Here is a 22,072-nt window from a genome sequence, read left to right on the forward strand (position 1 = left end):
GATAATCCGTTGCTGACTATGGATTATCTGCAACAATTGGTACCAAGGAGTTGAACTAAATTACAGTAATAGTCTAATCCAGTGGTTTTCAAACTTTTTTCTGGGGACCCAGTTGAAAAATATTGTTGATGCCCCCAACCCAACGGAGCTGGGGATGAGGGGCTCAGGGCTGGGGCAGAGGGTTGGGGGCGAAGCTAAGGGCTGCGGGGTGGGGCCAGAAATGAGGGGTTCAGGAAGTGGGAGGGGGCTCTGGGCAGGGGTAGGGGGTTGTGGTGTGGGAGGGGGTCAGGGCTCTGGGCTGGGGGTGCAGGCTCGGGTGGGGCTGGGGATGAGGGGGTTGGGGTGGAGGGGCTCTGGGTTTGGGGGGGCTCAGGGCTGGGGCAGGGGGTTGGGGTGTGGGAGGGATGCAGGCTCTTGAGTGGGGCCAGGGATAAGGGGTTTGGGGTGGAGGAAGGGGTTCTGGGTTTGGGGGGGGCTCAGGACAGGGGCAGGGGATTGGGGCGTGGGGTTGGGGCAGGGACTTGCCTCCGGCGGCTCCCAGTAAGCTACGCAGCCAGAGTGCAGAGGCTGGCTTCCCGCCTGTCCTGGCACCGCAGATCATGTTGCACCCCAGAAGCGGCGAGTAGCAGGTTTGGCTCCTAGGCAGAGGTGCGTAAGCAGCTCCAAGTGGCTCTCACCCACTGACACCACACCCCACAGCTCCCATTGGTCAGGAATCGGCCAATGGGAGTGCAGAGCCAGTGCTCGGGGTGGGGGCAGCACGCAGAACCCCGTGGTCCCCCTGCCTAGAAGCAGGATCGGCTGCTGCCAGGGCGCAGTGCAGTGTGGGAATAGATAGGCACTAGCCTGTCTTAGATGGGCAGCACCACTGACGGGACTTTTAATGTCCTGCTTGGCGGTGCTGACCAGAGCCGCTAGGGTCCCTGGGTGCTGAGCAAGGCGACCCAGTGCCTTATGTGGCCCGAACTTTGAAAAACACAGGTCTAATCAAGTGTTGCCTGGTCCAACTATTTATGTAATACAGGAAGCCACTGCACAAGCTAGTTAACCTCTATATTTTGGCCCTGCTCCTAGAAAACTTGGTGTGGTAACTTTTTTTTTATTAATATTGGACCAGTAACGTAAAAAGGTATGTGTACACACTCATGCCTGCGAGCAGGAGAAGGGGGTGCTGCTCTGTCCTTGGTCTTGGAGTATCTGCGACTGTATTGGCTCATCCTACAGCATTTCACTCTTATCGTTCACTTTCCTGAACCATTACATTTGTTTACGCATCAATTCACTTTTTGAATGAAAGTATGAAGTGGTGGGGTTGTATTTGAGCAACTCTTAATAGCCACCTATTCAGTAGATGGCATTCTTCTCTGATGCATAGGAATAGGTGCATGTGCTGTTGGAGGTGCCATTTTTCAAATCAGATGTCCAATAGGGGTCCTTAAACCCCTTGTTGGTGTACAAGAGCCCTTCGTACTTTTTGAAACAGAGTATTGCATCGTAGTGTCAAAATCAAATTCCAGTTTGGTTAATTGCATTCAGCCCTCCTAAACAGGACCAGTAATTTTAGTTCAATACAGTATTTTTATTTTCTGTCCCAGACTTAGTGTTTCTCTGTGCTGAAATAGCTGCCACATTCCACTTCACCTGCATTTTGGTGCTAGGTGAAGTGATTCTGGTGTATGTTGTTGGATAAATTATGTCACGTGCTTTGGAATCCTTCTGGGATGAAATTAGATATTTAAATGTTAGTGCATCATGCCAATAGATTGCAATACCCTGGCATAAGGTTCAACTTCTCTTTATTGGAAGGCAGACAAGAGCAGGAGAAACTTGATGCATTCTGTGGTAACTAGCAGGAAAATGTAACTGTCATCATGCTGCTTACCTTGCTCAGCCTGTACTTAAACTCTTTAAGAGTCCAACCGTATTTTTTGACATTTTTGAAATATTTTGATTTTAGATTTGAAGTGACCTTTTAGTTCAGAATTTCCTTTAATTTTATTTAAATAATTAAAAGTAAGCGTGTGTGTGTGTGTGTGTGTGTGTGTTTTGAATTGCCAGAGAATCAAAAAAATCCATTATTCACCCAGCTCTAGTGATAGCTGGGGCAGAACCTGGCTCTTCCTGTTTCAAAAACATGGCCTCCTACCACTTATGCTAAAGGAGAATTTTCATTATGTTAGCAGTATAGGGCCCATTGCACACAGTTGTACAGTTTTATTTCCATTTGTTAAAGAACAACACTACACATACTCGACTATTTTTAAGCAATGAATGATGCATCTGTAAACCAATCCCTTCATAATTTATGTTGTCATTAATTATCTCTGGTGATTTTAGAAGCATTTGGTACAGTACTACTCCAGATTTTTAACCATTCATGCATTCTTTACTAACAGAGCTGCGAGAGCTCAGCAGATGGGATTGTTTAAAAATGAAATCATTCCAGTGAGGACCACTGTTAAGGATGACCAGGGCAATCAGAAAACTATCACTGTACTCCAAGATGAAGGGATCAGACCTAGTACAACTCTGGAAGGCTTGGCAAAACTGAAGCCTGCCTTCAAGGAAAATGGCTCCACTACAGCTGGTAAGCACTCTCAGTAGATGAATAGTTATTTTTTTAATCAGTGTTCTATTGGCATGTACCGTTAGCCATTTTGTTATCCTCCCAGTCCCACCTGCATTACTGGTAACTAAACATGCCCAGGCAAAGGTGATATTGTCAGTGAAATATCTCTCAACAGGTAACTCCAGTCAGGTCAGCGATGGAGCTGCTGCAGTTCTACTGGCAAAACGCTCTAAAGCAGCACAGTTGGGGCTTCCAGTCCTAGGGGTGTTAAAATCTTATGCTGTGGTTGGAGTCCCACCTGATGTCATGGGCATAGGGCCAGCCTATGCCATTCCAGTAGCTTTGGAGAAGGCTGGTAAGGTATCATGTTTTTCGTTCTGTTATACAGTGACAAGCAAAATGGGGTCCTGGTCCATGAGTAGGGGTCCTAAGTGCTGCAGTATTATAAATCATAATGTGATCTCGGTCACATCAGCTCATGGAGTTGTTTAGCAGCAGTGGGAATACTGATTCATTAAATTTATAATCTTAGAAGAAATCCTGCATAGGATTATTGTAAGATTCTATTCACATGCATTACAAAATATAAATAATCATTTCATTTGTATGTGCTCAGAAACTTGCATTGAATCCTTTTACAGTTCTAGCAAAGTGTTAATAAGTGTAGTACATGATTTGTTCTCTGATGTTGTGCTTCTCTCATCTTAATATGGGTGAGACACTCCAGTCTGAAATCACATTCCTGTAAATTAACCTCATTATTAATGAATACTCTTCCAGGATAGGCCAGTTCAAAATGGCAACTATTTATATTCTGTAAATAACCATAGTATTTTACATGTTTTATCCATGGAATTTGAGCTGTTTCTATAATTTCATACTCCAGGAATCTCACAGAATGAGTTTGGCAATGAGTTAGGCAAATTTAACAGCAGTTCATTTGCTCTCACATCCTCTCTGAAAATATCCTAAGCTCTTTAACCTCTACAAGGGTTCGGTGGAAGGGAATTTTGTTTGTCTTATCTAAAAGTCCAGTAGTGATACTTAAATCTTTATGCATAATTTTAAGTTTTATGACCTTTGATATCCAACTATGCTGCAATTACCCATATATCCCCTCATTCCTGTGAGGGGGAAGTGGAAATGTTTCCTTGAAAGCCTTCTATTTAGGAATATTTTTTTTCAGACACTATTTTTCAGTTATTAAATCTTCTTTTAACTTCTGGTCTCTCTCTAACACACAGGTTTGACTGTGAATGATATTGATGTATATGAAATTAATGAAGCCTTTGCTAGTCAGGTGAGACAGCCCATCTTGTTTAATTTTGGATTTCTAGGTTGCCTGGTGGCTGAGCAGAATTTCATATTGGTTACAACTGCAAATGTAACAGATCTAGTAAGAGGGGTGTTTAATAAAAACCTAGATGGAATCTTCACTGTAGTGTCTTCTGCACTAGAAACCAAACTCAGGTGTGTTTAAAATCTCCCTAATTGTATTTTACGGCTTATTTTATAAACCTGAATTTATAAATGTATCAGTCTAGCTCAGTTTCCCATGTGTCTTGGGTACACAATGTAGTTCCAGTGTCTTTCATAGAGATGCATGTAGATGCTGAAGATAGACCTACTATCTTCACTCTCAGTATGCAAGACACATCATATAGGCTCAGTTACTAAGACAAATTTATTTTAAATACTTATTTGGAGTGGTAAATCTGAATGCCATGCTTTTCCTTAAATTATATATTTTGAGCTAAATTCATCCCTGGTGTAAATCCACTGAAGACAACAGACTTATACTGGGAATGTGTATAGCCAGTTGGGTTCAGTATTCCATTGTATGTACAGACCTGACTTTACTTATAAGCTTTGCAACTGTATACAAATGCAAGGTGCCTAATACTAAGATGGGTGAACTTGAGTGCCTGCTATTAAATGAGGATATTGATATAACAGGCCTCACAGAAATTTGGTGGAATGATGATAATCAGGGTATAAAATATATAGCAATCTCTGTATAGGTCGTACTGGTGGGGGAATGGCACTATATGTGAAAGAAAACATAGTCCAATAGCGTAAAAAATCTTAAATGAATCAAACAGTACCATAAAAACTCTATGGATAGAAATTCCACGCTTGAATAATAAGTGTATAGCAGTAGGAATGTATTACCAACCTGACTGGCATGATGATGATGATTGTGAAGAGCTCAGGGAGATTAGAGAGGCTTGAAAAACGGAAAACCTAATAATAATGGGGGATTTCAACTATCCTCATATTGACTGGGCACATGTCACCGCAGAATGGGTTGCAGAGATAAAATTTCTAGATACCATTAATGGATGCTTCTTGGAGCTAGTCCTGGAACACACAAGGGGAGAGGCAATTCTTGATTTAGTCCTAAGTGCCGTACAGGATCTGGTCCAAGAAGTGAATATAGCTGAATCGCTAGGTAAAAGCAACCATAATGTAATTACATGTAACGTCCTTGTAGGGTGGAAAATACTATGGTTGGGTTTTTGGGGTAACATTTAACTTCAAAAAGGGGAACTATGCAAAAATGAGGAGGCTAGTTAAATGGAAATTAAAAGGAACAGTCACAAGAGTGAAATGCCTGCAAGCTGCATGGAAACTTTTTAAAAACACCAGACTAGAGGCTCAAACTACATATACACCACAACTAAAAGTAAAACAGTAACAAGTCAAAAAATGTCACCATGGATAAACAGCAGAGTTAGAGAGGCAGTTAAAGACAAAAAGACATCTTTTAAAAATTGGAAGACAAATCCTACTGAGCATAAACTCTGGCAAGTCAAGTGTAAAAGTATAATGAGGCAGGCCAAAAAAGAATTTGAAGAGCAACTAGCAAAAGACACAAAAACTAACAGTAAATTTGTTTTAAGTACATCAGAAGCAGGAAGCCTGTGACAAAATCAGTGGGGCCACTGTATGATTGAGGTGCCAGTGGAGCATCAAGGTAGACAAGACCGTTGCAGAGGATGTGCTGGAGATTCCCACACCTGAGCCATTCTTTTTAGGTAATAAATCTGAGGAACTGTCCCAGATTAAGTTGTCAGGAGAGGTGGTTTTGGAACAAATTGATAAATTAAACAGTAATAAATCACCAGAACCAGGTGGTATTCACCAAAGAGTTCTGAAGGAACTTAAATATGAAACTGCAGAACTACTAACTGTCCTATGTAATCTATCATTTAAATCAGCTTCTGTATCAGATGATTGCAGAATAGGTAATTTAACACTGATTTTTTTTAAAAGCCTTGAGAGGTGATCCTGGCAATTACAGGCCAGTAAGCCTAATTTCAATACCAGGCAAATTGGTTGACACTGTAGTAAAGGATAGAATTATTAGACGTAAAGATAAACATAATTTGTTGGGGAAGAGTCAACCTGACTTTTGTAAAGGGAAATCGTGCCTCCTAATCTATTAGAATTCTTTGAGAAGGTCAACAAATATGAACAAGGATGATCCACTGGATATAAGAAAAGGAGTACTTGTGGCACCTTGGAGACTAACAAATTTATTAGAGCATAAGCTTTCGTGAGTTACAGCTCACTGCATCCGATGAAGTGAGCTGTAGCTCACGAAAGCTTATGCTCTAATAAATTTGTTAGTCTCTAAGGTGCCACAAGTACTCCTTTCCTTTTTGCGAATACAGACTAACACGGCTGCTATGCTGAAACCAATGGATATAGTGTACTTGGACTTTCAGAAAGTCTTTGACCAGATCCCTCACAAAAGGTTATTCAGCAAAGTATAGGCAGTCATGGGATAAGAGAGAAGGTCCTCTCATGGATCAGTAACTGGTTAAAAGATAGGAAACAAAGGGTAGGAATAAATGGTCAGTTTTCAGAAATGAAGAGAGGTAAATAGCAGTGTGCCCCTGGGATCTGTACTAGGACCAGTGCTGTTCACCATATTTATAAATGATCTGGAAAAAGGGGTAAGCAGTGAGGAGCCAAAATTTGCAGATGGTCTAAAATTACTCAAGATAGTTAAGTCTAAATCTGACTGCAAAGAGTTACAAAGGGATCTAACCAAACTGGGTGACTGGGCAACAAAATGGCAGATGAAATTCAATGTTGATAAATGCAAAGTAATGCACATTGGAAAACATAATCCCAACTAAATGAACAAAATGTTGGTGTCTAAATTAGCTGTTACCACTCCAGCAAGGGATCTTGGAGTAATCATGGATAGTTCTCTGAGAACATCCACTAATGTGGATGTCAAAAAAGCTAGCAGAATGTTAGGAACTGTTAGGAAAGGGATAGATAAGACGACACACAATATCATAATGCTACTAAATAAATCCATGGTATGCCCAATCCTTGAATACTATGTGCAGTTTTAGTGGCCCCATCTCAAAAAAGCTGTATTAGAATCAGAAAAAGTACAGAGAAGGGCATCAGAAACGCCTAGGGGAATGGAACAGCTTCCATATGAGGAGAGATTAAGAAGACTGGGACTGCTCTGTTTAGAAAAGAGACGTCTGAGGGGGGATATGATAGAGGTCTATAAAGTCATTAATGGTGTGGAGCAAGTGAATAAAGAAGTGTTATTTACCCCTTCATATAACGCAAGAACCGGGGGACCTGATGAAATAAATAGGCAGCAGGTTTAAAACAAACAAAAGGCAGTAATTCTTCACACAAGGCACAGTCAACCTGTGGAATTCGTTACCAGAGAATGTTGGGAATGTTAAAAGTGTAACTAGGTTCAAGAAAGAATTAGGTTCAAGGAGTATAGGTCAATCAATGGCTATTAGGCCAAGATGGTCAGGGATGCAACCCCATGCTCTGGATGTCCGTAAACCTCTGACTGCCAGAAGCTGGGACTGGACAACAGGGTGGATCATTTGATAAATTGCCCTGTTCTGCTCATTCCCTCTGAAGCATCTGGCATTGGACACTGTCAGACGACAGGATACTGGGCTATATGGACCATTGGTCTGCCCCAGTATGGCCATTCTTATGTTAATCCAGGTTGTTCCCCAGTATGGGATACATGCTGAGAACTGACACATACATGATTAATTTCACAAGGACATTCTTGATATGTCTTTCTAGGTTGTGTATTGTGTTGAGAAACTGGGGATCCCAAAGGAGAAGGTCAACCCCCTTGGAGGAGCTATAGCATTGGGTCACCCACTAGGCTGTACTGGGGCTCGTCAAGTTGTCACTTTGCTCAATGAACTGAAGCGAAGGGGAAAACGGTGAGCATTTAAAATAATGTGATAAATGGTTGTTTCTGTAAAGTATCTACAAGGTAATGGTCAAAGCTTGTAATGTCCCTTCCTTAAAATGGAGTGTTCATGTTTCTACCATAGCCTAGAGGATAGTAGGAGATGGCAGGCTATTATTGCTAAACAAGTTGAGTAAGAGCAACTCAGGTGTCTTCAAACAGAGTAGAGAAACTTAGTTTAGAGTTTCCTGGTGGATTTACACATAACATATTTCCCCACAAATTCTGATGGACAGCATGAGAGTTTTAGTACGCCTGGAGGAGATCATAGCTGAACTTCCTGAAGAGTAGTAGAGGGAGGCAGTGTGGTGGTTTTCTTGTGGCAGTATTCTGAACTGATCCCATCCCTTCGTCTCAGAGTGTGAGTTTCTTCTTCAACACGACCTCAATCAAAGCAGAGTCCTAAAGCTCACCCCCTCTATAACCCACCTCTCCTGTTAATTTATCATCTTTGATCGGTGAGGGGCACAGTTCTTACAGTGTGCCACCCCCAGGAGAGTGGATATATCTGTGATGCCATGGGGCATATAAGAGTTGGCTGAGGAGAAACTTGTACAAGGAATCTCTCTTTCCCACTTCAGGGAAATAGGCACCAGAGACTGTTCCTGAATTAGAATCTTCGTGTATCTAAGCCAACCTTTAGGTTTGTGGGCAGTATAAGTTAACTTTATTCACTGATTTTTTTCAGGCAATCTAGACCCAGAGTTATTGTTTCTAACCACACACTAACTTGTTTTGTTCCAGAGCGTATGGTGTTGTATCCATGTGCATTGGAACTGGTATGGGAGCTGCAGCAGTATTTGAATACCCAGGGAAGTGAATTCCATTGTACAAGAGAAGCACAGCATCTGACTCTTCATTTTCCAATGATAATGAATAATTTGCACTGTAAAAATGCAAGTGGGTTCAGGAATTTGTTTAATGGAACTTAAAGGGTATAAATGTATGTGCACTGTATACTGAAATACTTTGGGGTGGGAGGAAATGAGCTTGGTGGCTGCCTCAAAGCTAAGATGTGCAAATGCCAGGGGACATAGATGAGCTCAGTTCAGCTAGTTTTGATCTTAAAAATAGAGGCCTCAATTCATATGCATATTAGTAATCCCACTGGATTCAATGGTACTCATATGTAAAATTACTCATGTGGAACCAAGGGATCAGGGCTATAATTCAGAAAGATGAAGTTCATGTGGATCTTGTTTTTTTAATGATAGATGTTAAGGTATAGTTGCCTAGGTAACTGAATGTTGATGCACATGGAGCAATTTTTCCAACACATGATATATGTAGATTTTTTACTACCTAATGATAACGTTTTTAAGGGATCATCCCAGGATGATTGATTAAATCAATAGCAACAATGAAAATATGTTTTTTTAAAGTGGTTAAGCCATGGTATTTCACCAACAGCCGGAGTGATTACATTCAGGTTATAACAATTCTTTATGGCTCATCTAATTTGTCCACTTGCCCAGTATGTGTGGTTTTTTTAATTAAAAAACTCCCATGTTTTTCTATTAAACAAATTTGAACAGAGTAGATGGAATTGTGTGCAAGTTTATCCATTCACGAATAAGATTTCTCTTGTAAATGAGAGTGATGAAATAAAAGGTAGCGAAGGGCTGAACAGGCTGCCCAAACTAGTAATTGTAAAATAAAAGCTGACCATTCCATCCTTAACTTTATAGCATTTTTACATAATTTTAGCTTGTTTTGTGACTTCTAAAAAAATCAGCCTTTTTTCTGAATTACAAAATAAGCTTTTATTAAATGTTATCTCACTACCCTAATGTAGGACTGATTTTGGCCCCCCCCCCCCTTTTTTTTCCTGTTAACTGTACAGGAATATCAGTAGCATTCTCCCTGAGTCAGTATGGCTTTATTACCAGTGCAAAGACATACTTTTTGTATTGTACAACCATTTCGCTTCTTCAGTAGCAAGCTAATGTACTTTGGTCACATTGGGCGTAGAGTTGGAGATAACCTTGAGACAGTTATTATGGAAGGAATGATGGAGGGTTATCGTAGTAGGGATGACCAGAGAGGAAATGGATGGTGTGTGGCAGATCACTGGAAGGTTAGCTGCTAGAAGTTAGTGATAGATTGTGAAGGCTTCCAAAAATTCTGCTGTGATGTCACTGGTATTCAGACATGAATAAATGGATTTAGTTACTACCTTCAAAAGACCATTTAAACTCCTATTTTAAAAGGAAATATACTTATTGTCATCTGACAAGCTGAAAAGTTGTGTCCTGTTTCTTGGTTATGCACTTAACATAATTGGGTACTTGAATGTAATTGCTATGTTCTAAAAATCGGGATCAGGAATTTAAAGGCCACAATTAAAGATTGGCTGGCTGAATTTTTTATATTCTTTCCCTACTAATGGGGAAAAAAAACCCACTAAACTAGTCACACTTATTCAAATGGTATGCGAGCAGCATGCTAGAGTTCCAAGGCGGGGCTGCAAAGTGAGATGCTGAAATCAGAGGGACAGGGAGGCCTCCAATTCCTATCTCTGGAAAAATTAGACTGCTTTGATTTAATGAGTTACTACAGAGAGAATTCTTTCCCAGGTGTCTGGCTGGTGGTCTTGCTGACATACTCATGGTTCAACTGATCACCATGTTTTGGGTCAGGAAGGAATTTTCTTCCAGGTCAGATTGGCAGAGACCCTGGGGTGCGGGTGAAGGGGGTTGCCTTCTTTTGCAGCATAGGGAAGGGGCCACTTTCTGGTTTACACTGAGTAAATGGTGGCTTCTCCATAACTTGAAGTCTTTAACTCATTAGTTGAGGACTTCAGTAGCTCAGCAAGAGGTTATGGGTATATTACAGTAGGGTGTGGGTGAGGTTCTGTGGCCTGTGATATGCAGGAGGTCAGCCTAGATTATCGCAATCATCCCTTCTGGCCTTAAAGTCTGTGAGTCTATGAGATGCCTCACTTTGCATGCCCACATTTGAAAATTCTGGCCGAGGCTTTTATGGATACATGGGATTCTGATTGGCTAAACAAATCTGTCTGACGCTTCCTAAAACTACTTCTGTTTCTGCTCTTTGCCAACAAAGATTCCCCACACATTGCCTGCAAAATACTTCTGTTGCAGGATGAGGGTGGGAAACTGTTATGCTCTCGGAAACGGGAATATCAGAGTGACTTTCAGTTTTGTTGGTATTACTGTAAACTGGAAAGTGTGAGTAGGTGGGAACCAAGGCAGCACAAGAAAATGAAGTGGGATGGAATCCCCCTTCTATAGTTGCAGGGGTAGGGGGCCATGACCAACTCCCAGACACTTGCTACTTAAACATTTAGGTTGGTATTTTTTAAAGGTGCCTAAGGGATATAGATAGCCTGCTCCCATTGACTTTTATATTCCAAGGCACTGAAAGAAACTGAGGTAGTCAGAATGATGGTCTTGTTCACTATTTCTACATCTCTAGTTTGCACCTAACTATTATAATGTGGAATTAATGGCTGATTTACTTTTAAACCAAGGAGCAAACTGAACTGTTACAGGAGCCTCCTTCTACAAAGCAGGGCAATATTAAAAGAACTGACTTAGAACAATGCTTCCTCAGCTCTCGTCTCCTAATGCCCCTACTCTACTTGCGCTACATTGATGACATCTTCATCATCTGGACCCATGGAAAAGAAGCCCTTGAGAAATTCCACCATGATTTCAACAATTTCCATCCCACCATCAATCTCAGCCTGGACCATTCCACACAAGAGATCACTTCCTGGACACTACGGTGCTAATAAGCGATGGTCACATAACCACCCCCCTATATCGGAAACCTACTGACCGCTATTCCTACCTATATGCCTCTAGCTTTCATCCAGATCATACCACTCAATCCATTGTCTACAGCCAAGCTCTACGATATAACCGCATTTGCTCCAACCCCTTAGACAGAGACAAACACCTACAAGAGCTCTATCATGCATTCCTACAACTACAATACCCACCTGCTGAAGTGAAGAAACAGATTGACAGAGCCAGAAGAGTACCCAGAAGTCACCTACTACAGGACAGGCCCAACAAAGAAAATCACAGAACGCCACTAGCCATCACCTTCAGCCCCCAACTAAAACCTCTCCAACGTATCATCAAGGATCTACAACCTATCCTGAAGGACGACCCATCACTCTCACAGATCTTGGGAGACAGGCCAGTCCTTGCTTACAGACAGCCCCCCAATCTGAAGCAAATACTCACCAGCAACCACACACCACACAACAGAACCACTAACCCAGGAACCTGTCCTTGCAACAAAGCCCACTGCCAACTGTGTCCACATATCTATTCAGGGGACACCATCATAGGGCCTAATCACATCAGCCACACTATCAGAGGCTCGTTCACCTGCGCATCTACCAATGTGATATATGCCATCATGTGCCAGCAATGCCCCTCTGCCATGTACATTGGCCAAACTGGACAGTCTCTACGTAAAAGAATAAATGGACACAAATCAGACGTCAAGAATTATAACATTCAAAAACCACTTGGAGAACACTTCAATCTCTCCGTTCACTCGATTACAGACCTGAGGGTGGCTATCCTTCAACAAAAAAACTTCAAAAACAGACTCCAACGAGAGACTGCTGAATTGGAATTAATTTGCAAACTGGATACAATTAACTTAGGCTTGAAGAGAGACTGGGAATGGATGAGTCATTACACAAAGTAAAACTATTTCCCCATGTTATTTCTCCCCCCCATCTCACCCCCCACTGTTCCTCAGATGTTCTTGTTAACTGCTGGAAATAGCCTATCTTGCTTGTCACCATGAAAGGTTTTCCTCCTTTCCCCCTCCTGCTGCTGGTAATAGCTCATCTTAAGTGATCACTCTCCTTACAGTTTTCAGAGTAGCAGCCGTGTTAGTCTGTATTCGCAAAAAGAAAAGGAGTACTTGTGGCACCTTAGAGACTAACAAATTTATTAGAGCATAAGCTTTCGTGAGCTACAGCTCACTTCATCGGATGCATTTGGTGGAAACACTCCTTACAGTGTGTGAGATAAAACCCATTGTTTCATGTTCTCTGTGTGTGTATACAAATCTCCCCTCTGTATTTTCCACCAAATGCATCCAATGAAGTGAGCTGTAGCTCATGAAAGCTTATGCTCTAATAAATTTGTTAGTCTCTAAGGTGCCACAAGTACTCCTTTTCTTTTTGCAGATACCTTGGAAGTATCGATGGGCATATGCCAATAAAAGGTAACTATAAAACTCAACATATACTACTTTGATTCAACACCTGTTGAATGGGATTTGTCCAGTAGACATTTATCCTAATTCAGTAAAATTCTTTGTTATACACTATTTGAAATTTATTTTAAAACTACAATTTTTATTTAAATCTCAAGTACATGAAAATATAGGCAATGTAGTTTAAATAGTGCCATTCAGTATACATATGTAACTTCCAGTGACTTCAATAGCCAAGAATGTGATTCATTACCTTGACACCTAATCTATACCATCTCTCTTATATTACGCGGGGATCTTCATATTTCTCATCGTAAGATCCTCTGCCTCTGATCTGTAGTTTGCAGGGCTTTTCTCCCAGCATTCCAGAAACAGTCACTGTAGTTTCATATTCCACATTACTCCTAAAATACAAAGGGAGAAGACAATTCAGTTAGTTTGCCATTCTACTACATGCAAGAATACAGCAGAGTTCTTTAAGGGGGCTGGGAGGGGGAGAATGATGCTGTTCTCTGACATTTGTTGTGCTGGCCAGCTATCTGATACTGCAGAAGTTAACTTTGCTTTCCTTATGGGAATGATGAATTTTGACTACTGTAGCCTGGCCCAGTTTCATGTACCATCACATCACATGTAGTAACTGGGTACCAGTATGCTTTTTAACAGTATCTTACCTAATGGTATATATGATGTTGTATGTGTTAATGTGGTGTTTGGAAGGAAAGCTTCAATGTTCTTTTTGTTGTGTAGTCGTATTTTTATAAATATCTAAATGACAGGTATTATTGTGTTGGCAGGGAATGAAGCTGAGCTTTCTCCAGGTGACAGCCATTGTCCTATGGAAAAGACAAGAAGTTAAGATGAGAAAATTTTCCTATTGGTACTAATAGGGCAGGAGGCAGTCAACTGAATGTTAGCTTTAGACAAATATTTACAGTAAGTGTAGTTTTGGTTAACTTGTGACGCATGTGAATTCTAGATCTAGAGCAGGGGTCGGCAACCTTCGGCATGTGGCCCGTCAGGGTAGTCCGCTGGTGGGCCACGAGACATTTTGTTTATGTTGGCGGTCCACAGGCATGGCCCCTTGCAGCTCCCCGTGGCCACAGTTCGCCATTCCTGGCTAGTTCAGCATGTAGAGACAGTGTGGTAAGCTTCTTAATGTGACTTCACAGAATACTATGTGGAACAGCAAGGGTTCGACTTTCTTGAGCACTTGTTGGGCACCCTGGGCAGGATATGAGCCCTATGATAAGGAATTTAAAATCTAAGGAGACAACCAGAGGGCTCAGACATTGGCCATGCACAGCAGTTTGTAGTACCAGCACAGAAACAATAGCTGTAAGAGCTTCATCTCAGTGGGGTGCCTCTGAACTCTAATGATAAATTCATGGTAATATTTCCAAAACATTATTGCCTGGGGTTTGCATGAAAAAGCGTGTACCTTGATTTGGGCATTTATTGTACTCGTGACTCTGTGTGCATGCTGTGGAAATGTATGGGCAAATGGGAATTAAGATATCTAAATCCTGTTTATCCGGGTACATGCAGGAACTGCGCAGTACAGCCATGTTAAAATGCATTCCCATGTGTAAATGGGCCTCTATTGACTGAATATGTCTCAATAATTCAGCTACATAATGGCTGATAATTTTAGCAGAAACATTTGTTCTTGGATTATGAGGGGAGCAAAACCACTTTTATTCTCTTTGACCCTCATAGACAACATTGTAGCACAGAGAACTGGGCAGCTGTTTGGTGGAGGCACACACTGGGGTAACAGTTAATTTCTGTTTTAATTACTCCTTGCACCATAGCAGTCTGCAAGGCCAGTCTTAGTCAACTTCAAAGACAGCAAAACTTCTGTTCTCTTACTCTACCTTGCGGTAAAACTGATCTTTAAAGCTGCTTTGGTGGGTAAGCTGGCTTCACGTGCCTCAAGAATTCCATGAGTGGGGCAGATGGAAAATACTGCCATGTTGTTATACTGTTCCTGTTGGTCTGCAATAAAGTATGAAAATATCAGTTGACATGATATAAGAGTCTTGTGTATAATGCAGTATTCATGTAAGTAAACAAACATCTCTTGACTTGCCAATGACAAATTGTCTGGTATTGTCACATTTGACTTGTTTACATTTTCATTTGCAGGGCAAGCTGGGGTAGTGGGAGTTGTAAATGGCAAAATAAAATGATCTAGTCCTGCTCCCACTGAAATAAACGGGCATTTTACCATGAACCTCATTAGAAGCAAGCTCAGGCTGAAGTCAGTGGGAGTTCCTGGTGCTCACTTCCTCTTAGGATCAGGCCTTAAGTTAGAAAAGAAAGATCAATAAATATGGTGGGTCTGATTCTATTCTCTGGTGTACATTTGAAGTAATTACTGAAGTCAGTGAAGAAACACTGGAGTAAAAATAGTGAGATCAGAACCTGACCTGCTTCTTACTGAATGGTTGTCATCATGTTGTATGTATTGACTAGATGTACGTGCTCATCTTACTAAAACAGAACACAAAGTGTTAGCCTCTTATAACAAAGGGAATCTATTGCACAGGCTTAATACCCAGTAAAGCAGTCCAGTAGCTTCTGCATCTGCTCCTGTTTAACAGGAAGACATCTTCTGTTCTAGTTTGGTCTACAAAGCAGGTCTCAAAATCAACTGTCTCACAAGAGAGCTCCAATAGCGGGACAGTAAGGTATGCAGTCACTGGCACGAGCTGGAAGAATACGAGAGAGGAAGGGAGTTAAAAAAACAAAAACAAAAAACAATCCATAACTTTGTCCAAAAAGAAACGAGCATTGAAGTCTTTAAACCACGATTTGAGGACTTGAATAGCTCAGACATAAGTTAGGGGTTTCTTACAGGAGCGGGTGGGTGAGATTCTGTGGCCTGCGTTGTGCAGGAGGTCAGACTAGATGATCATAATGGTTCCTTCTGACTTTAAAATCTATGATTATTTAGGGCAAGCCTACACTTAAAACACTGCATTGGCACAGCTGTGCTACTGTAGCACTTTAATGACGATGCGATAAGCTGCCAGGAGAGAGCTCTCCTGTCAGCAGAGTTAATCCACCTCCCGAGAGATGGTAGCTATGTCGGTGGCAGAAGCTCTTTGCTGACATAACGCTGTATACAAGGGGGATTAGGTTGCTATAACTACGTCGCTCAGTGATGTGGATTTTTCACACTCCTGAATGACATAATTATACCAGTATAGGTCTGTAGTATAGACCAGAACTTAGTTTCTCAGATGCTGGTTTAGGCAAGAGAAGAGAGATTACAGTTCAGACTTTGTTTAAGCCGTGGCCTATTACGTCAGTTAAAAGTGTGCTGTGTTGCTTTTTCAGGGAGGTTTTCAGACCAGTCATTGTATGTCCTCAGCAAGGTAATGTTCACTGTACATTCTGATGTATGAAGACACAGACATTACATTTCATTCTAGTTTCTCTTCCTTCTTTAAAGCTGTATCTGGCACATTGTTGCAAATTGTTTTTTTACACAGGTTGCCTACAGTTATCATTATGTTGTCCATATCTTAGATACCACAGTGAGCAAAACTTTAGAAATACTTTGAATGAAAAAATTCTGCACAGCACTGAAACTGCTTATTTTATAGCCATCAGTCTGGAAGAGGTCAATTTCAAACTGGGGGGGCTGTGATCATATCCCATCCCATTAGCTAAGCAGCCACAAGAAACCTTGAAGGAATATTGCTGCAGGAGGTGATGCTGGTAACTCAGTTGCTAGCACACTCACTGAGTCAGTACTGAGCAAATGGCTCCAAGAGGCAAAGTCTCATTGGAAGGTGCTGTCTTTTGGCTGAAATCTAGGCCTTCCTGCTGTACTATCTCTGGGACTCTTTGAATTAGGCCGCCACACTGAGATTAACAGTCTGTTATCCTGAGAGTCCCCTGTGGTTTCAGTTGAAAGCTATTACTTTTGTGCAGTGCTGCTGTTCATTATTGGTTAGTTAGCATACTTTACCCTAGAAGCAGCTGCATTTCAGTGGTGGATAAGTTATGAAAAATAATTGATCATTCTATATTAAAGGTCCATCATGAACATAAGTTTTTAGAGTTACTTTTGTTCAGTGCTTGTTACCTGGGTTGTTCTGTTACTGTATTCAATAACCAGATTTTGACTGAATTCCATTTTTCTGTCTCCATTCTCAAACTGGAGCACTTTGATTCCTGAGAGCAGCTGGTCAGCTGGCAGATTCTGATACGTAAGTAACTCCAGAGTTGTGTGAAATGACACTTTCACCTGGGGGGGAATTTAGATGAAAATGTATGAAGTAACTGTAGGAAATCCACAGCCCAACAGCTCTGCCCCAGAGCGCACATTCCCATCATAACCCAAAAGAATCATGCCAGTGCCCAAAATCCCATGGGATCCTGTACAACAAGGCCAAGTTTTAAAAAAAGTCTTGACATTTTTTTCAAAATCCAGAACTATTTCCTAAAGGCAAGTGCAGTGAAACAGAGGGTGAAAGGTGAACTGCAATGCTTTAAAATATGAGGAGAAAAACCCACAAGTTTAAGATCGTGAATTCTCCAGATTCTCCTCTCCTTAATGCCAGTTTTACAAAAGTAATTCTATTGCCTTCCGTGGAGTTAGTAGTTATGCTGTCAGAATCAAGCCCTGTGTGCCCATGTTGAAGTGTAGTTATTTCATTCTTTGCTGAGTGACTATTTCCTGACACCAACGTATACACCTAAAATGAAAAAGGATTCTTCTGCCTTCCCCTGTCATCTAACATAGGACTTGCAGATGGGAAGCTCAGGCCTTGAAAGGAAGAATGTAAAGCCAAATATTTTCTTTTACATTGTAAATACATTTATCATTATGATATTCTGATACTGATTTAGTGCTTCCTGCAAACTGACTTCAAGGGGACGTTGCCAATAAGAAAAGCATAACAAGCACCATTGTGTTTTTCCTTCCTCCCCAAAGCTTTGCAGTTCACCTAGGCCATGTTTGTACACTAATTACTAAAGGCTTGTCTACACGGTGGATTAAGCTGCACTAGAGAGGTGTAAATTCTAGTGGGTACCAGTGTGGACACCAGTCCCTGCTGAAATAGTACTACATGAACATACACTAAGGAAGGGCTAGTGCATTGCCAGCAGGGTCCATGTGGGCCAGTTAGCGTGCAATAGAATTTACACCCCTCTAGTGCGGACTAATGCACTGGATTGACAAGCCCTAAACTGTCCTCGCCCGAGGGGCTTCTTTGACCCTACCAGCACATTTTGCTGTGGATGAAGTAGAAGTTGCTTCCCTTGCTCCTCCCTGTCACTGTGGGATGTTTTCAGGCTCCTGTTGGGGTCGATACTGGACACAGCGAAGGGCACAGATAGAAGGATCCTGAAGTGCAGGGGAGCCTCTGTGGAATTGGTGAGTTTCAGGTTGTGAGTAATGACTGACTCTGTCAAAACCTGAAGGAGAATGTATTAAACTACTTTCAATTTGAATTCCCTCCAGAGGCTTGAAGGCAATCCGGTATCTCGAGCCATTCCATAGCATCTAAGATTTGGAGGATCCTTCCCCAAACCACTTTCTTTTTTCTCTGTGTGGGTGCTTCAGAATCTCTTGATTAAAACCATAAAATAAAAATATAAAGGTTTAAAAACAAAATTTGATAGGACTTTGTGAATCACCAAAATTCACAGACATGCTGGGAGCTAAATCACCTTCATTCTGCTACCAGAATCTTTTAAAATCTGAAAATGAATTGTTTTGATACTTAAAAGATCTCTACGGTACATTAACCCAACACAGCCACCTTCCTGAAATAAAATCTCCGTTCTTGGCTTATAGGTAATTATACTCTAGTCTTCTCTGGCCTAGTTTGTAGTCTACCAAAAAAAATGGTATTGCATTGTGGGTAAACATTTAACACTGCATCACCAGGACATGGTCAGTAAAAACATTATTGTACAGCAATGCGAGTGTTGCCATGAGTGATCTTAACAGCTGAGCAGTATATTAAATACACCTTAATACGGTAATATGTAAGATACTCACTCCAGAAAGGGGTTGATTTGGTATGAGATCACTTGCCAGGGAATGAAACACCATTCCTCCATCATGATCCATTTCTATAGTTAACCTGAATGTAAGGAATCACAGGCTGTTAGAACCCTTTCCTTAGTCTCTGATTTCATTTAGTTGTTTACTGTAAGTTTATGAACTGTCAGAGCTATTGTACTCACAGAGCAGGCTTTACAAAAGCTTGCAAGTCCATTCGCAATGGTGCAACTCCATAGCCATATGACCGAGTCACCTTGCCAGGTATCTCTTGTGCAAGCTGATAAGAAAAGGAATAATACATGAGGATCAAACTAATGTGTCAAAGCTGAAGTTCTAACTTCAATCTGAGAGGGTGTTTCTCAAAGCTGTCAGCCATAGATGAACTCTGGCAATGTTTGGCCTATTATTTGTAGTAAATTATGCTAACTCTATAAAAATTCTGCAAATAGCAGAATCTGAGCTATATTTGTATTTTGAATGCAAACAAAAATTCTTAATAAATTATGTGAAAGCCTCATTAATATGGAGGCAACTCTTATTTTCTAAAATTTTATAAAATTTCATTACTAAATATTTTATTATAGTTAATAACACTTTGTGCTTCACAGCTGAGGCTCTCAAAGTTCTTTACAAACATTATTTAAGCTTTGCAGCAGCCTGTAAGTTGTACTCCAATTTCACCAGGGAAGAGTCTGATAGAAGATACTGTGTGAATTTGGACAAGTCACCTGAGTGAGAGGCAGAGCTCGGAATAGCACTCAGGAGTCTAAGTCCTAATTCCCTTATTAAAAATGGTTTTTGTATAAATTAGCTGTGTGTGCAGTTATTAGCTAATCAGTAGCAGAAATCACAATTCACCACCTGCTTCCCATGTTGTAAGGAATAAATTAAAAAATAGCTTCACTGTTACTGTACAGCATTCGGAGCAGAAAGAAGCGACAATACTACTTAGCTAAATACTTAGCTGCGATAGTACATTTACCTTGCTGTCTAGACTCATGAAACCCAATGCAAACCCCTCACATTCAATTTTGTTAATGAGCTTTGGTAACATGTGTGGAGTGAAGGAAATATGGATGGAGGCACTGCCACCTGCAGGAACAACCTGGAATCAAAATATTATACAGACATTTAGCTAAAGCAAATGAGCAGTTTTGCATTATGGAAGCATCTTAACAGATCTACATCTAAGGTTGCATTGAGCTTTGCAATTAAAGCATAGATAAAAATCTCTTTGGGCTGCTCTATGCTCAGACTTGCACAAAAATGACAAAATATGAATTAAAACCAAAGTAACTATTTCCACTCAACTTTAGCCACTTTTATTCTGAAATAAAGGTGTCCATGCATACACAATAACTAAACTGGTTTTAAGAAACTGAATTAATTTTCTGAGAACTTAGTTAAGTTTCTAATTAAACTTGAGTTCCAAGAATTTACAAATGACCCTTTTAAAATTTTCTTTTATTAAGTCTAACCTTGTACTTTAACCCTTTGGCAAAGAAGTTCCTTACATTTGGGAATTGAAAATTGATACACTGGTAGATTAGTCCAAGATTTAAGATGTGGTAGGTTGTTTTGTTTTTGTTTTTGTTTTCAAGTTCATTAATGTTCAAATTTTTGATGTATGAACACACACACTCATAAGTTTGTCATTTTTTTCCTGTCAAATTTCTGAACATATTTTATTCTAGATACTGTGGTCCCTAATTGATTTTGCATCAATTATTTTTAAAGCAGTATCAATTATACAGTATATTTGTACAAGATGAGTCACCTGTGAAGACAGCCTGAGGTTGAAAGGCCTGCATTCAAGCTCAGCCAGTTATGCTTGTCTGTTCTTCACAAGGCAAAGGACCTGCTTCTAGAGCTTGGTACTTGGACTTCTTGGACCTTGGGAAGTCTGTTGGAGACCATTGTTATCCTGTTGACTTCCTAAGGTCTGCAGAAGTATCTCTCCATACCTTCTTTAAGATTTCGTTTTTCCACTACTCTTGCTCTGTACCAATGAAAAGCCTTCCTTTGCTGTCCCGTCTCCCCAGTCCTATACAGTTGGCTATTTGCAAACTATAAGGACACATAAGAGCCACAGCTTACGATTTGTGTAGGAGTTATACAGTAGGGATAGTCAGAAGGAAACCCTTCATGAGCTTGTACAAGGACAGAGATTATTTTCTTTTGATTATTTACTGGTCTCCAGACTTCAGAATCACTCCTTCCTTTCTCTTCCTTGTTGTCTACATTTGACTCCTACAGGTATGAAAGGATAAGGAATGTTACACATTCAGCACAGGACTATGGGAAGGCAGAACCATCATTCTCAAAACAAGAGAGCAAAAATAGCTAATACCATTTTGTCTCACTTTCCAGGAATGGGTTTCTCCCATTAAACACTGTGACTCGGGTTAACTCCTGCGGGCACTGAATGCCCTGACCTCCCACTGAAATCAATGGAAGGTCGGGTACCCCAAAGCTGTTCAGATGACAGCAAGACTGAGCCTTAGAAGTGTCTTGCTCATCATGCAAAGCAGCATTCCAGCCCATGGCTTCCTAGATTAATGTTTTCAAAACAAAAAAATAGTGTTGGTTTAACACCGATTCATAGATTCTAAGAACAGAAATTACCATTATGATCATCTAGTCTGACCTCCTGTATAACACAGGCCAGAGAACTTCTCCAAAATAATTCCTAAAGTAGATTGTTTGAAAAACATCCCAGCCTGATTTTAAAATGGTCAGTGATGCAGGATCCAGCATGACCCTTGATAAATTGTTAACAATTGTTAATTACTCTTACCATTAAAAATTTATTAATTTCCAGTCTGACTTTGTCTAGCTTCATCTTCCAGCCATTGGATCATGTTATATCTTTCTCTGCTAGATTGAAGAGCCACTTATTTAATATTTGCCCCCCAGGTAGGTACTTATAGACTAATCAAGTCACCCCTTTATCTATTTAGCTTCATAAAGAGGTTGACTCAAGGAGCTTAATCACTGG

At 40.7% G+C, this 22,072-nt stretch overlaps 2 protein-coding genes and 1 long non-coding RNA gene across 10 annotated transcripts in view; 2 read left to right on the plus strand and 1 right to left on the minus strand.

The window, feature by feature from the left end:
- ACAA1 (acetyl-CoA acyltransferase 1) overlaps positions 1-10,179 on the plus strand; it is a 33,425-nt gene extending 23,246 nt beyond the window's left edge. For all 3 annotated transcript variants that reach the window (XM_038388222.2, XM_038388223.2, XM_043509735.1), the window contains 5 exons: positions 2,397-2,587; positions 2,745-2,924; positions 3,814-3,869; positions 7,658-7,803; positions 8,577-10,179. In XM_038388222.2, the coding sequence (XP_038244150.1) occupies positions 2,397-2,587; positions 2,745-2,924; positions 3,814-3,869; positions 7,658-7,803; positions 8,577-8,652 (649 nt within the window). In that variant the 3' untranslated portion in view covers positions 8,653-10,179. The remainder of the gene's footprint in view (positions 1-2,396; positions 2,588-2,744; positions 2,925-3,813; positions 3,870-7,657; positions 7,804-8,576) is intronic.
- Positions 10,180-12,993: 2,814 nt separating this feature from the next.
- The window catches only part of DLEC1 (DLEC1 cilia and flagella associated protein), a 67,159-nt gene continuing 58,080 nt past the window's right edge, over positions 12,994-22,072 (minus strand). For 2 of the 6 annotated variants that reach the window (XM_038388216.2, XM_038388220.2), the window contains 9 exons: positions 21,172-21,324; positions 20,057-20,179; positions 19,257-19,351; positions 19,069-19,153; positions 18,285-18,479; positions 17,143-17,304; positions 15,604-15,757; positions 14,921-15,041; positions 12,996-13,447 (listed from right to left, as the gene is read on the minus strand). In XM_038388216.2, coding sequence (XP_038244144.1) covers positions 13,324-13,447; positions 14,921-15,041; positions 15,604-15,757; positions 17,143-17,304; positions 18,285-18,479; positions 19,069-19,153; positions 19,257-19,351; positions 20,057-20,179; positions 21,172-21,324 — 1,212 coding nt within the window. In that variant the 3' untranslated portion in view covers positions 12,996-13,323. Of the gene's footprint in view, positions 15,350-15,603; positions 15,758-17,142; positions 17,305-18,284; positions 18,480-19,068; positions 19,154-19,256; positions 19,352-20,056; positions 20,180-21,171; positions 21,325-22,072 lie in introns of all 6 variants that reach the window. The other 4 variants (XR_006279501.1, XM_038388217.2, XM_043509734.1 and 1 more) reach the window with 4 other exon arrangements.
- LOC122459062 lies at positions 13,371-16,890 on the plus strand. The gene is made up of 3 exons (XR_006279502.1): positions 13,371-13,382; positions 15,906-15,911; positions 16,330-16,890. It is a non-coding gene; the product is annotated as an uncharacterized LOC122459062 (long non-coding RNA).

Source organism: Dermochelys coriacea, chromosome 2 (assembly GCF_009764565.3).
Source record: "Dermochelys coriacea isolate rDerCor1 chromosome 2, rDerCor1.pri.v4, whole genome shotgun sequence".
Lineage (NCBI taxonomy): Eukaryota > Metazoa > Chordata > Testudines > Dermochelyidae > Dermochelys > Dermochelys coriacea.